Source organism: Merops nubicus, unplaced genomic scaffold, assembly GCF_000691845.1.
Source record: "Merops nubicus isolate BGI_N331 unplaced genomic scaffold, ASM69184v1 scaffold21909, whole genome shotgun sequence".
Lineage (NCBI taxonomy): Eukaryota > Metazoa > Chordata > Aves > Coraciiformes > Meropidae > Merops > Merops nubicus.
In genome coordinates this window covers 1-14542 of record NW_008629238.1, presented here as the reverse complement: position 1 = coordinate 14542, position 14542 = coordinate 1, and the positions used below count along the sequence as shown (strand labels likewise).

Here is a 14542-nt window from a genome sequence, read left to right as displayed (position 1 = left end):
GGGAGAGGGGGGAGCCGGAGCGGCAGGAGACTCTTGCGCCTCCCGCTCCTCTCTGAGCCCCAGCTCTGCATCCATTTGCTCCAGCTCCCCCTGATCCAGTAGCTCAAAGTCATCTGCTTCCTCCTCATCCTCTGGTGAAGCTGCTGTCTCTGCCTCCACTGCTTCGCTCTCTGACAGCTGTGCTTGGAAGCTCAGTTTCTCCTCGGGCTCGGTGGGGAGGAACTCGGAGAGGGAGGGCCCCTCGCTGGCCTCCGAGGACTGCAGCAGGGCAGAGAGAGTGTTCTGCACCGCTGTGGTAATGGCGGTGGTGACGATCTCCTCACTCAGCGTGCCGATGCACATGCCCAGGCCTGGGGCAGGGACAGTCTTTGGCTCTGTGCCGCCTCCTGCCACTTGCCCGCTCCCGTTGAAGTGCGTATTTACAAAATGGAGAGGAGATGCTAGGCGAAGGATGGAGAGCTCAGAGTCTGCGGCCTCCTTCTCTGCCGAGTCCAGCTCACGGGCAGCGTGGGCAAGCTCAGGACCCAGAGGCACACCAAACGCGTCTTCATCGCTCTGTGGTCCCATGTCTCTGGAATGATATTCTTCCACGGAGGGAAACTCTGCCAGGTCCTTGGAAAACGACTCCTCCGGCTCGCTGTGCAGGCTCTGCTGATCCAGGTCTGAAAGGCACTGGCATTAAGGCTCAGGTCCCCTCACCTTGACCCAGGGCCCTGACACCTCCCACCCACCTCCTTCTGCTGACACACCAGGGCTCACTTTTGGGCATCCTCCCAGCTCCAGGAGCACAGCAAGAAGGAGTTTGAAGTTACTTCCTTCTCCCAGTGGCACAACTCATGTGGAGTGTCCCTTTTCTCACCCTGCATTATGTGCTTTGCATTCAGAGAGGACTTCCTTCTCCAGCTCACATTCAGTGTTTACAGCCCTCTGTTAAAACCCACAGGGTCATGGAAATTGTGCTTGTGGCATGTCACCTGCCAGTTCCTGCCCAGACACTCAAGTGACCACATCTGAGCAGTCACCTCTGCGTTCCTCACCACTAACCAGTCTTTCTCCAAGCTTGGAAGTCTGACAGAGTGAGGTGTCTGACCTGTTTCACCCATCATCATATATGGGCGTGTGACTATACCATGCAATTAGCTCTGTGGGACTCCGGGGACAACCCTGCTCCCTTGCTGGAGTCACAAGAGAGCACTGCCTTGTGGGACAGTAGTCAGAGGCAGATGTTCACTCAGGACCAAGTCACGATTAGACAAGAAGCCAGGGCATGCTGCACTGCTATGGCCACTTCCTCCTTTCAGGGCTCTTTCCCCTGCAAATTAGCTGGGTTCTCTCCCTGTGTTTGGAGGGACAGTTGTTCTGGGACAAAACACTCGGGGTCAGGAAGGCAGTGAAGCGTTCCGCCACGTACCTTCAGAAACGTCTGTCAGCTGTGGTGTGGTAGCCCTTGAGACAGAGAAGCCCCCACTCTCCAAGATGGAAGCCTCCTCATCAGAGAGTTCGGAATCTGTGATTGACAGTGCCAGGGCAGTCTTCTTCACATCCACCTGCATAGGATGAAGGCAAAGGGACAAACTCCTGGTATCTGGCTACCAGCGCTGCCTATGGGCACTTCCACACAAACTAGAGCTTCCAGGCAGAAGTCCTTTGCTGGAGAAACTCTGCACAGGGACAGTATGAAAGCAAAGAGGGGCAAAGTGCTCCTCGCACTTTAGGAGGCACTTGCCAGGGAAAGACAGTTTCAGTGCACTGGCTTTCCTGCAATAATTGACTACATGAAGCTTTGCCTGCCCTCAGTGAAGAACTTGAAAGAACCAGTGCAAGATGGGATCAGCTTGTAGAGTGTCAGAAGGTTTTGATCCTTCTTCCTTTCCTGGGATCACCAAGGAGCAGAACACCCCCTTCCGCTTTCACGCTGGGCCCACCGAAGCCTTCTACAAACAGCAATGCTTTAAGTATCTGCATTCCTTCGGAAGCTGGTGCTTCCAACCTCACAGCCCAGCTACACGCCCAGAGCTCTGTAAAGGAAGTCACCTGGTCCGTTTCTGTGCTGCACATATAGAAAGGTCCCACCCAGCCTGACTGAGAGCAGGGAAATGTGTAAGAGGCACCAGTGCTGCTCATCTGCCTTTTCCAGTCGTGAGGAGTCTGCACATTACACCAGAAGAGTTTATTTCTTTAGGAGACACTCCTGTTCTCTGAGCAGGAACTGGTACCATCAAAGCAATTCTGCAGGTCAGCAAGAGGCTGGAGCACAGCTCACCTTGCCCTGCTACTATGTCACCAGCCCTGTGGCATGGGATTCTCAATACTCAGTTTGGAGACAATGACCTTCTGAAATACTGGGGTTTGAACCCCAAGCCCCAAATTAAGGTTGACATATGGGTGACTCCCACAGCCCTTCATAAAGAGGTGGTGAGTTTGCCTTTTAGCTTCCCTCCAGGGTGTGGCCAGCCCTGCAGGGAGAGCCATAAGGGAAATGAGCCTCAGGGGTCCCACACTGAGTAACCAAAGGTCAGGCATCCTGCTTGGGGATAAAAGCTGGGACCACTTGCAGGAAGGGAGGAGTGTCTGCCTGTGAAGTGGATGCACTTCACAGAGCTTCATGCTTCAGGAAAGACCTCCTGGCTCTCCCTGAAACTGGGCCCCAGTCAGTTCAGACCTTTGCGAACGCAGGCTAGACGGGTGAGAGTTGCCATGTGGGCACCTTTATCCTATTTGTTTAACCTTGTGATCTGGCTGTCTCCCTTGCCAACTATGGGAAACCTTGCCTCTCTGTTTATACCACCTATTGTTAGTCGAATTACATCTTTCCTGGGGTCGTTGGGGGTAAAGTCGATTGTTTGCGGATTAATTGACTTGTTTATACACCCAGCGATCATTCATGGCATGACTTTTTGTTCTCAATACATTCCACTTATTGGTTCGTCTTTCTGCCAGTTGTATCGTTCTTGTTAGGCCTAGTCATTGGCAGAACACCTTCATCAAACAAATACCATCCTTCCCTTGGGATCCTGCAAAGTGACTTGTTGCCCTGCTGTGTTACAAGTGCAGCTGTACTCAGACCACCCCTCAACTCTCAAGGTGCTACAGACCAGATGAGAGGGATGGGTTCCTGCTCAGCCTTTTGTGCTCTTACCACTGGGGAGAAGCCCGACAGTTCTGCCTCACTCTCACTCTCGGTCTCTGCTGTTGGCTCATCACCTGCTGCAGGCTCACTCTTCCCCTGTCGCTCTGCGAGGAAGAGAAGAAAGGCTTTTCAGGAGACTGAAGGAATTTTCATAGAATCAGAACTGTCTAGATTGAAAAGGACCCTTAAGATCATTGAGTCCAACCATTAACTTAACTCTACCAAGGCCACTGCTTACACCATGTCCCCAAGCACCATATAGCTACACGACTTTTAAACATGTCCAAGGATGGTGATTCAACCACTTCCCTGGGCAGCCTGTTCAGCCTGTGCTTGAGAACCCTTTCTAATCTAAACTTCCCCTGGAAAAATTTGAGGCCACTTCCTCTTGCCCCATCACTTGTTACTTGTGAGAAGAGATCGACCCCCACCTCACTACAACCTCCTTTCAGAAGTTGTAAAGAGCGAGAAGGTCTCCCCTGAGCCTCTTTTTCTCCAGATGGAACAACCCCAGTTCCTTCAGCTGCTCCTCGGAACACTTGTGCTCCAGACCCTCCACCAGCTTTGCTGCCCTTCTTTGGACGTACTCCAGCACCTCAATGTCCTTCTTGTAGTGAGTGTCCAAAACTGAACAAAGTATTTGAAGTGTGGCCTCACCAGCGCTGAGTACAAGGGGACGATCACTGCTCTAGTCCTGCAGGCCACACTATTCCTGACACAAGCCAGGATGCTGTTGGCTTCTTGGCCACCTCAGCACACTGCTGACTCATCTTCAGCCGGCTTTCAATCAACATCCCCAGGTCCTTTTCTGCTGGGCAGCTTTCCAGCCACTCATCCCCAAGCCTGTAGCATTGCCTGGGGTTGTCATGATCCAAGTGCACCAGCTGGCATCGGCCCACTGATCCAGCCTGTTCAGGTCCCTCTGTAGAGCCTCCCTACCATCAAGAAGATCAACAATTCCACCCAGCTTGGTGTTGTCTACAAACTTATGGAGAATGCACTCTAACTCCTAATTTTATGCCTTTATACATCACTTTCCCTCTATTTTTACTACTCTGTGAAACTGCACAGGCTTTGCAGAAGCCCAAAGTTTCCAGAGATACCTGTAATCCGTTGCTCTCATTTGCTGTTCCAAGGATCACCTGCCCAATTGCTCTCTCAACAACCCTCCAGTATCAGTTATTTTTCCCCTGCTTGGCTGCAGCTTTCACCACACAGTGTTGGCACACATGCTCTCCCATTGTCCCTTTGCTACAGCTCCACCCTGGGAGTATGGCACCAGGAAAAGTGAGAGAGAAGGTGGGTCCTTACTCTTCTTCTCATGCTTGTGGTGCAGCGTCTCTGCCTTCATGCTGTAGTCCAGCTTCATCAGGACAGGCTCCAAACGCGTGTACATCCTCTGGATCAGCTCATGGTAGACCACCAGAGGCCAGAGCAGAATGCTGAGCACTGCAAACACAAGATGCAGGGAGTGTGAGTGACAGCACCAAGCACAAACCAGCCCTTCACAGGGCACCAGTGAGAAACTGCACCAGGGGAAGTGCTGTTGAACAGCAATTGCTTTTCCACCTGCCTCTTGCCTAAAAACCTCGTGCTTACTATTCTTATTCATTCTAAAGCTGCTTGATTAACCAGCTTTTCCTAACAGATCTCTGTTAGGATACAGCTTTGTCTTAAGGTGAAGCATAAGCCCTCCTCTTCAGCCACTGCATCCCAGCCCCAACACGCAGCAGAGGCCCTGAAATGCAGTTATTAAATCTAAAAAAATCACCAAAACACTTATAAGAGTAGCAGCATAAAACTGTTACATAGATGTGCTGGCAGCAGACCACCTGAACAGTCTTCAGAGTTAGCAGGGACTCATGATGCAGCAAAAAAGGTCTTATTTACTAAATACATGCAGCTTCTTGAACAGTTCTCTCGATACAGATTTGCCCACGCTAGGGACAGAGAGACTGTAAGCCTCTGCTCCCCCGGCGCCTCAGCAGCCCAGCCTTGGCCGTGGGCAGAGGACAGCGCTAGTTCAGCACCCGCTGCCCCTCCTGACCTGCAGCTGCACTGCACCCACCGGCAGCCAGGCTGCCCCCAGCGTTGCCTCTCTGGATTCACTGCCTCGCACAGATCCCCTCGAGAAAACCACAAATCCGCTTCTGCCAGCCTATCAACAGCACAGTGAGGTCACGTTTCTGCCAAGTCAGACAACAGAGCTGCTTATACTCACAAATGATGTAGGAGATCATTATGCCTGGAACATAGTGTCCAACTACAGCCAGAATCAGGCAGCCTGAACAGACACTCATGCAGAACTGAAGGAAGAGAGAGGAACAAACAGAAGTGACAAGAGGCAGAGGTACCTCTATGCAACTCGTGCAGGGAACCCAGTTAGAGCGAAGTGAGGGCTGCTCCTAACGCAGTCGGTACCGCGGCAGCTCAGCTCGGTCCCGTCAAGCTGTGAGCAGTAGAGGTTCAAGCGCAGGAAGACCACGGGAACCCAGCGCCCCAGCAGCACCAATCCAAACTCTACTGGATGGTTCTTTATGAATTAAATTAAGTTCCCTGAGGCTATGATGGGGTATTGCAAGCTGCCGTTTTAAAGTACATCTCTCCTGCAGAGCTCAGCACCTTCAGAGAAGCCCGTCCTGTCCCGACCGAGACAGAAGCTGTACCAGAGTCACCAAATGCTGAGCTGCTGCTAGACCACAAATCAGCTGGCAGAAGCATTCGCAGAACCCACGCTCCCACCAGGCCAGGACCTTCCTCCTCTGGAAAAAAATGCAAGTATAATGGTGCAGGCCTGATAACCTGTCCCACATTCTTCTTGGGAGGAGGAGAAGTGAAAGCACACACCCTGCAAGCCAGGGCAGGGCTTCAGATACTGACTAAATCCATCAATGAGGAGCTTCATTCATAGTGGAAAAGGTCTACAAAAGCTCGGGCCCTTTAAGGGCTTTGCTCCTAAGGAATTCATGCTTCTTGGACATATCTGTCCTGGTCTACTCCCCGTAGCTGGGACAGTGTTGTAACAGAAGAGGAGGAATCTGCAGTGACAGGAACCCAGTCCTTTTGGCACAGCCTGACACAGTCCCAGTGGCTGGTCTGTCCTGTTTTTGGTGATGCTAAGGCAAGTCCTGTCTACAAACTCCAAACAACATGTCACAGCCATCAGAACATGGTTAATGATAAGCTTCCATGCACTCAGAAATCCTGCTGCATTTGGACTAGCAAAATAGGTAGGACCAGCTTAAGAATGGAGCTTGTGAAAGGGGCAAAGACTGTAGGCTTCCCTTTTTTCTCACCACTCATAATCTCAGAGCTTCCTTTGCATGCTAAGAAATAAAACCAAGTATAGCTAGCCATTCACAGAAGGGGTTAAGTTCAGCTCCAGTTTTCAAATACTGAAACCTGCTACTCATTTTTTATGCTCCCCATGGCAGAGTCTGAAAGGAATGAACGAGCAGCAAGTGTTAATAAACAGGGACAGCAAATAAAAAAATACTAACTTTACGTTCTTCCATCTCCTAAGCCACTAGTAATGGAAAGAAAAGCCCTTGCACAGAAGAGTAGGTATCTCCAGCTTACCTTGGCAGGATTTTGCCTCTTGTACTGTAGCACTTCCTGCAGGTACAGCCTGAAGGTGACCCAGCTCTCTGCCAGACAGTGGCACAGCTCAGGCACACTGAGCAGGTGAGGTTGTGCCCCTGTAGTCACCCCCTCACTAGAGACAGACAAGAGTAAGAAGACAATCTTTGAACATGGTCTGTTTTGTCAAGGGGCGGGGGGGGGAACAGCTGCACTGGGAAGCAGAGATCTCTACAAGAGACTTGACTGGCAAAAACTGACTGCATCTTCAACTGAACTATGGAAGACACTTGACTTGAAGATCCTTTCTTCCTTTAATCAAGAAGAGAGCCAAGAGACACGAGACAAGCAGCAGCAGCAGCCACCACACCACAGCATCCCCATGCCACAGGCCCAAGATGCAAAGCATTTACTCAAAGCCACACAGACACAAGCTCTGGAGGTAGAACTAGTTACATGGCCACCTCTGGCACGGCATTCAAGGCAGCCACCATGTGGTGCTCAGACCCATAACCATGGCCAAGCACAGGATGCAAGCTATGCCACCACAGACAGCATGTATGGCCTGCAAAAGCCAGTCTCGGGGATTTCCTTCTGTCTGGAGGATTCTTAAAATAGACCAGGATAGATACAGGGAAGAAACCTGAGAGTTCCTCACATCAGCAGCACTTGAGCTTTATTGCTACTGAAAGAACACTAGCTTTCCCCAGACTCTCAGACTGTGGCTCCTGAGCTGATAAGCAGCTCCCAGTGCTACCAAAAGCTGCTACCAGTGTTTCACAGCAGGAGCCATGCAGTCTATTGACAACAGCAAAATGGCAGGTGAGATCACCACACTAAATTAAGGCTTCCACACTCTCCCCTCTCACCACGGAACACATCAGCGAGCTTACCTCTCCCCTCCTGGCTCCTCGGATGGCTGTGCTGTAGAGAAAACACAGCAGATTAGTCAGCCAAGTGAAAAGCACAACCCAGCATTTTCACCACTTGAATAGAGCAGAGCTAGAGATGCACCATCTTTAGCTAGGGATGCACCCCGGGGACTTCCTTTGCGCTCTCTCACAAGCAGGAGTCACTAGCTTGGAACCTGAGGTATGCAGGCTTCAAGGAAGCATGCCTGAAGACTGGGAGGAGCCAGAGCCTGGTGTTGGGGTGCCCCAGCACAGCTCACGCCCTGCGCTGATGAACACACGGCACGACACTCAGGCCTGAGGCGCACCCTGCTGCTAACGCGTGGGCTCCGCGTGGCAGGGATCGATCGCACAGCTTGCCGCGACACCCCACGTGTCTGGGCAGTGCCATCCCCAGGGCAGCCCCTAGCCCTCGTTGTTCGCAGAGGGCTGCTAGCAGGGTCCCTGAGCTGGGCAAAGCTCCAGCTCCCGCCTCGGAGCTCAGCGTGGCACTCGCTGGCCTGAGCTGCCTCTCCCACTGAGCAGCCCAGACCACAGTCCCTGGCAGGACACTGTGCACACATGCCAGAGACCTCCCTGCCGGCGCTACCCTCCCCCATGGAACTAAGCAACATGTAGCAGTCTTGTGTTTAATTATTGCATTTTAGGGCTCTTTTTTGTCCCCTGACAGCTCTTTGTTCCAGGCAGAGGTGTAACTACACTCCTAAGGTCTGGCAGTCTGGATAAAAGCAAGGTTCTCCCATTCCTCTCTGCACTTAATCCAGTGCTGATCAAACAGGGACTTACTCCCTCCGTGCAGTTCTGAAGGGAGGAGCCGTGTTTTGGTCATGTATGATTATGCTCTGCCTTTAGATACACAGAGGGAAAAAAGCCCCAAATATTTCTATGACAACTTGAACTCATGAGCGTGGCTGCGCATGAATTTGGTTATCCTGCCTAGCTGACTAGTGTCTGAGGAGGTCCAGAGCTCAACCAAAGCTCTTGCAGCAACATAAGTCCTTATAAGTCTTCTGTGTTTAACAACCTCTGATCACTCCATAAAGTCCCTTTGAGATCTGCCCTCCTCTACCTGTCAGCATAATGTCCTAAAGCTGGTAGGGACACATACATCTCTGATGCCATCTGGCCAACAGCAAATGTGGCCCATCTAAAAATCAGTGGGACCATAACCCCTACATTGCATGTTACCACATAAACAGGACTAAAAGAAAGGAAGGGCATTTACATTTCAAGTCCAGGCTAACTGTTAGAATTGGGCTAAAAAAGGCAACGTGAGCAAAAAGGGGTTTGAATCCTCCCTAGAGTCATCAGCCAGATGCAAAGTCCAAGAGCAGCAATGACTCTGCTGCTTGGTTGACGGAGCACTGGAAGAGGCTGCCCAGAGAGGCGAGTCTCCTTCTCTAGGGACTTCCAAAACCCTCCCGGATGCATTCCTGTGTAACCTGACCTAGGTGAACCTGCTTTGGCAGGGGGATTGGACTAGGTGATCTCCAGAGGTCCCTTCCAACCCCTATCATTCTGTGGTTCTGCGACTCCCTCATGGAGACACACAGAGGAGGCGAACACCCGTCACTGCCATCACCCAGCGGGACTTCAGACTACACTTCAAGCTGCCAAAGAGAGCGACTGCTTGTAGGCAGCCTCGCCATCATTCTCCCAAAACACAGGATGCTGGGACAAGCGTGTCAGACTGCTCCTCCTGCTGCAGGCACTGCAGCAGTCGGCGCAGCAGAGCGGGAGGCCATCCGCCCAGGGGAGGAGGCAATTCTTTGAGAGCGTGACCCAGATTTCCAGTAATCGGGCCTGACAAGAGGAGTCAACCGCTCTCGGGCCGGGCTGCCCACGCCAGCTCGACACGGTGCCCGGGGAGCTGGGAAGCCCGCTCATGAAGGGAGCCTGGGGTGCGCGGTGGATGCTGGGGACACGGCTCCGGCCCGCGGGGCGGCCGCTGCTCCCTCACGCCCGCCATTGCTGGACTTGGTTGTTGTGCTCAGGATTCTAACGCTGCTTAATCCCAGCACGCGGAAATCCCGCTGCATCGCCGAGCCTCATCTATTACCTGCACTGAATCACCAAATAAATTACATGTGGCACTGGCCCGTGCGTGACGACTGGCCATACTGGTTGTGCCAGCTACCAAACGAGGTGCTGGGATGCTTGCTCACTGTTCTCTGAGGGACAGATGTGCCAGCAAAAGAGAAAATGGGATGGCACAGGAACCCCGCTCCTCCCCGACTGGCTGCAGAAATCCAAGCCATCCAAAATACGCCAGCAGAGGGAGTGAAACAATTCTCCTGAGCTGCTTCTGAAGGTTTCAGACACTTCAAGAAGCTGCAGAAATTTCAGCAGGCTGTTGAGTGTTCATGTGACTTCAGCTAATTGGCAAAACACAAGCTGTCTTAAAAATCAACACTGTCTTGCTTCCTGTAGTAGAGTAGCTTGCTGCCATTCATCCCAAAGTGCTGGGAACTTACACCAGGTGGAGGAACAGCCCAACCACAAAAAACTTAGAGCATTTCTGACAGGACACATTCACTTTGGTAAGGCTAATTCCAACTTCTGCTGCAACAGTGTCTAGTAAAGGTACAACAAAGCCAGCAAGCAGGACACCCACAGCTGCCCTCAGATCATCAATAACTGGCTGAAATCTTGCTGTTGGCATTTCACATGGATTGTGGATTAATAAAAGCCACTTGACATACACCAGACCCTTCTGGGAGTCCAGTCAGCTGCCCAAGAGTTTAGGTTACATGCTGGTACTGACAAATTATCGCTGATGGATTCCTTGGCTCTTACAGGTTTTCAACGCTTCCTCAAGAGGCATTCTTCATCTATGTGAGAACTTTAGCTAGAAAGCAGGGGCCCTTTTTAAGGAGTACCAGCATTCAACTGCAAGGCAGGCTCTGCTGAAGCTCTTCCACACGTTACTCTCCTACACTGACAAAAAACACACCTGCAAAACAATGGTACAGAAATCATCCCTACTTGATACTCACTTCAGCAGAAAGCGGAGGTGCCTCCTAAGTCCTTAACAATATTTAAGTGGAACCCCACACAAAGGTGCTTACAAAAGAGAAAATACCCTGCCTAGGAGCTGAAAATATGCAGTCCCTTCTGACAGGACCTAAAAAGGTTGTGCACCTTGCTGCTGTTAGTGCATCCCTGATCACAGCACACAAGTAACTGCAAAGTACACACTGAAGTTTTAGCATGCTTTCACAAGTGACGCTGTAAGCAGTCAGCCGAGACATACAGAACTGCCAGAAGCTGAGGTTTGTGTATACATGTGCTGACTCTTGAAGGTGTGGTACTGACCTACTTCCAAAAGCTCCTGGAAAGGCTCACAGGAAGCACTGAGGAGGAAAGCCACAAAGCTGCAGCTCTGCTGCGGCGGGAAGCGAGTCACACAAGAACCCCTAAGTATTCAGCAGTGCCAGTTCAACAGGAGGCCCCTCAGGAACGCAGAGCACCACTCCTTCCCCACGGAGGCTGAGGAAACACGGTCCAGCGGACCATGTCAAAATCAGGGCCATGACCTAAACAGGCATACCAGAAAGACACCCCTGTTCTTTGTTGTCAGCAGCAGAAAAGCAGCAAGGAGTGAAATATGGGGAAGAAAACCACTGAGGAGCGGCTTGGTAGGATGTGCACCAAACTCTTGCAGACCTGATGACACAGGATTAACCTAACCCCTGGTGTGTTTTGATTTTTATTTTTGTTCATTTGTTTGTTTGGTAGGGTTTGGTTTGGTTTTTTATTCCTTGCTGTTCGGCATCATAGAAACTGATTTCAGTATGGATCTCCTATTCCTTATGTGAAAACAACTTTTACAGGCCTGGTACTTGCTGGAGTGATTCTACCTCCACCTGTCTCAATGACACTATTCTGTACTGGATACCAGGATTTTGCATTTCTGGACATGTTTCAAGTGAGATGTTTTGGGTTGGCTTTAAACTGTTCCCTTAAAACTCCAACATGAATAAGCAGGAAATTAAATTGGCCAGTCCAGTTTGGCTGCCTAGTTACCTGAACCACACAAAGCAAACAGTTTCAAGACTCCAGCTGAAACATATCTAATCTTATCAGGACTTCTGTGAAAGCACCCTTTAAGTTAGTACCCTTCTAGGTCAAATACAGGGCACCTTACAAACACACATATAGAGGGGCTTTCATTCAGAAACCCTCCCTAGAGTAAGGGGGCAGGGATGGAGGGCCCCGAGCTGCCTTTGAACAGCAGCAGTAGATGCAGTAGGCAGATCTGGGTTCAGTCATTTAATAAATTCCAGTGAAGGACGCACTCAAAGCAGACAACAGCCAATCCACACCTATCACTGTTATGAGGCCATTCCTCTCGTTGCTTTTGTGTCTAATGTTGGCAAAGACCCTTCCATAAGTGGGAAAGATAAGCCAAGTGATCAGACTCGCTGATTAGCTGGAGACCAGATGTCGTTCAGGTGCAATACACTCTCTGCCCCTGCCGTCAGAGCTCATCACCTGCTCTGCTCCCTGCCGCAAGAAGCGGCTCTCGTCGGCTCCACCGCTTTCAGGGCACGAGGCCACATTGTGCTGGAGTAAAACCAGTACACTTCAGCCCCCCTGCTGCCTTCCCCCGGCTCGGCTGGCCATGCATACTCAGACTGGAGTATCTTTTCACCACGACATTTGCTGGAGAGAAAGGACATAGCAGAACCACTGCATCAGCCCTGTCACAGCTGCCCTGACAAGCTAGCTGGGCCCCCTTAGTCACTCTCTAAATGAGCAATTCTCCCTGTGCCAAAAGTATTAGGATATATCCTAATACTCTGACATAAATAGGCAAGAGGCAGCAATGGTATCAAAGCTTGCAGTTACAGTAGGAGCAGGGCTTACACAATGGGTGAGGCAGTCAGGAAAGGACCAGCCGTGGCCACAGCCCAGCAGTGGCCAACACGAGAACTATGTCACTAGCTACAGTGCTCCTCACCACATACCTGAGAAATCAAACAGGAACCTGGGCTTCCACCTCTCCAGCAAGAGGATGCCAAGAAGGGACATGCTGAGAAGAAAGATGGGTCTCAGGGAGGTGGAGGAAAACAACCTAGAAATCAAACGAGAAATTGTTAGGCAGGAAAAAGGCAGCACGTTATTTGTCTTAATGAGCAAAGGGATATGGCTCAGGGCACACCAGAGCAGACACATCTGACTGCTACTGGCCACTGCAGCACTGTGTTCCACAGAGACCCACCCCCACCCCAGAACCTTCTCAGATGGCGCCTTTGCCCACCACCACTGCTGACAACCTGCCACCTCCCAGCACTCATCGCCCCTGCTCCTCAGCTCCTCGTTCAGTTGTAAAACAAGGCTAATGCTCCCTTGAATGAGAACAAGTCCCACCAAATCCTCAAGGTGGAAGCTCTAGATAACATGCCCTAGCAGAAGACCAGTTGAGAATCAGCCTGTTTACTGAAACTTACGCCCTGTTTGTCATTACAAAGTCCGGTGTTACCTGCAGGTAGCACCAAAACACATCCTGCACCTGCTTCTAGATGTTGGTCTTTCATCACAAACCTCTCCTCATTTAATCAGAGCCTAGTGCTTAAAAGGTTTAGCTGCTCACTTGACTCTATCGTAAAACCTTTCATGGCTGTCACCAACACATTGGCTTGGGCCAAATGTCAGCTCACACAATGCTGCTCATGCACAGTCACACAATCCCACCACCAACGAGTTTATCTCCCCACAGACTGAGCAGCAAAGGTCCCAGGGAAGCGCCTGTGCCAGCAGTGTCTGTCTGCATTCCTCCTTTCCTCCAAGCAAGAGTATCAGCACTTCCCTCCAGCTCAGAGGATCTGTTTTAAGTCACTCCAGAAACAAATGCAGGGAAAATGCATCCACCCTTACCCCTTAATGAATGCTCCTTTCCAAACAGAAAGAGCTGCTCCGCTATTTTACCTTGCTTCTCTTCAGCCAGTATTTGGCCAATAACTCCCCTCAAACGCGCCCAGCAACGATGGAAGCCAGAACGCATGTTGTGGGGAAGGGCTGTGCTTCCCGCTGAACCACGGTCAGAAGCAGAGGACTTGGAAGCGAGATCTGCTTCTCTGGGCAGCACAGAACTAAAGCCACATACTTCCCATGGGCTTACAGGACCTATAGTGGCCTAAACAACATTTTTTCCCGCTCTCATGGGACAACAATTCTGTAGCTTAACGCATCAGCTCTGGAAGAATTTTCTCATATTCTGCCTCATTTATGGCTTGCTGTTGAAGGATGCTGGGTGAATCCTCCATGGGACTGTAAATAATTCCTCCTTCTCCATGATACTTAAATCTCCCTCTGCTGTCCCATATTCTGGGCACCCTTTGTTCTTCTTGACCCTTTTTCGGCACAGTCCCTTAGCCATCATTGTCTACCAGCCCTGCCCCCACTAACTTCAAAGCTCTGCTTTCTGAGCTTTACAGCTGATAGAGTCTGAGTCCAAAACCATTTAAGTGCCCAGCTACCATGTACACCTCTGATAATCACATGGATGAGGGAGCAGAACGTAAGTGGCCTCTTCGTAGCGACTTCAAAGGCTGTTTAGGCCCATACTTTCCCACCAACTTCAGTGCCTGTCCCTTCCTATTTCATCTGCAGCCAAAGTTTAACTCCTTCCGTGGCCAGTTTTGACCTTTTTTGCTGGGAAAGCCGCTAGCTGAGGGGTTTTGACAGTGGAACTGACTCACTGTTTACACAAACAAACAGGATGTTTTCCATTCTGAACACACAGCTGGGCTCTGCCACTCAGGCACCCCGTGCTGCCGCTCTGCCCGAGGGGCTTAGGGGAGGGAAACGCAGCTGCACCCAAACCGAGAGGCCTGGCCCACGCACCGAAAATCGGCGCCCTCCACCAAAAGGTAAACGAGCAGAAGGGCTTAAGTGACACCCTGCGGGCCCCCCCGCA

At 51.0% G+C, this 14542-nt stretch overlaps 1 protein-coding gene across 1 annotated transcript; it reads right to left on the bottom strand.

Moving 5' to 3' along the window:
• Window positions 1–6: 6 nt before the first annotated feature.
• Window positions 7–12692, bottom strand: FAM134A (family with sequence similarity 134, member A; the record flags this gene model as incomplete). Its single annotated transcript, XM_008946940.1, has 8 exons — window positions 12591–12692; window positions 7603–7633; window positions 6710–6845; window positions 5352–5436; window positions 4442–4579; window positions 3140–3234; window positions 1412–1547; window positions 7–662 (listed from the first exon to the last, which is right to left on the bottom strand). Coding segments are annotated over exons 1-8 (1341 nt in total), but the record flags the coding sequence as incomplete, so codon positions are not given.
• Window positions 12693–14542: the final 1850 nt, after the last annotated feature.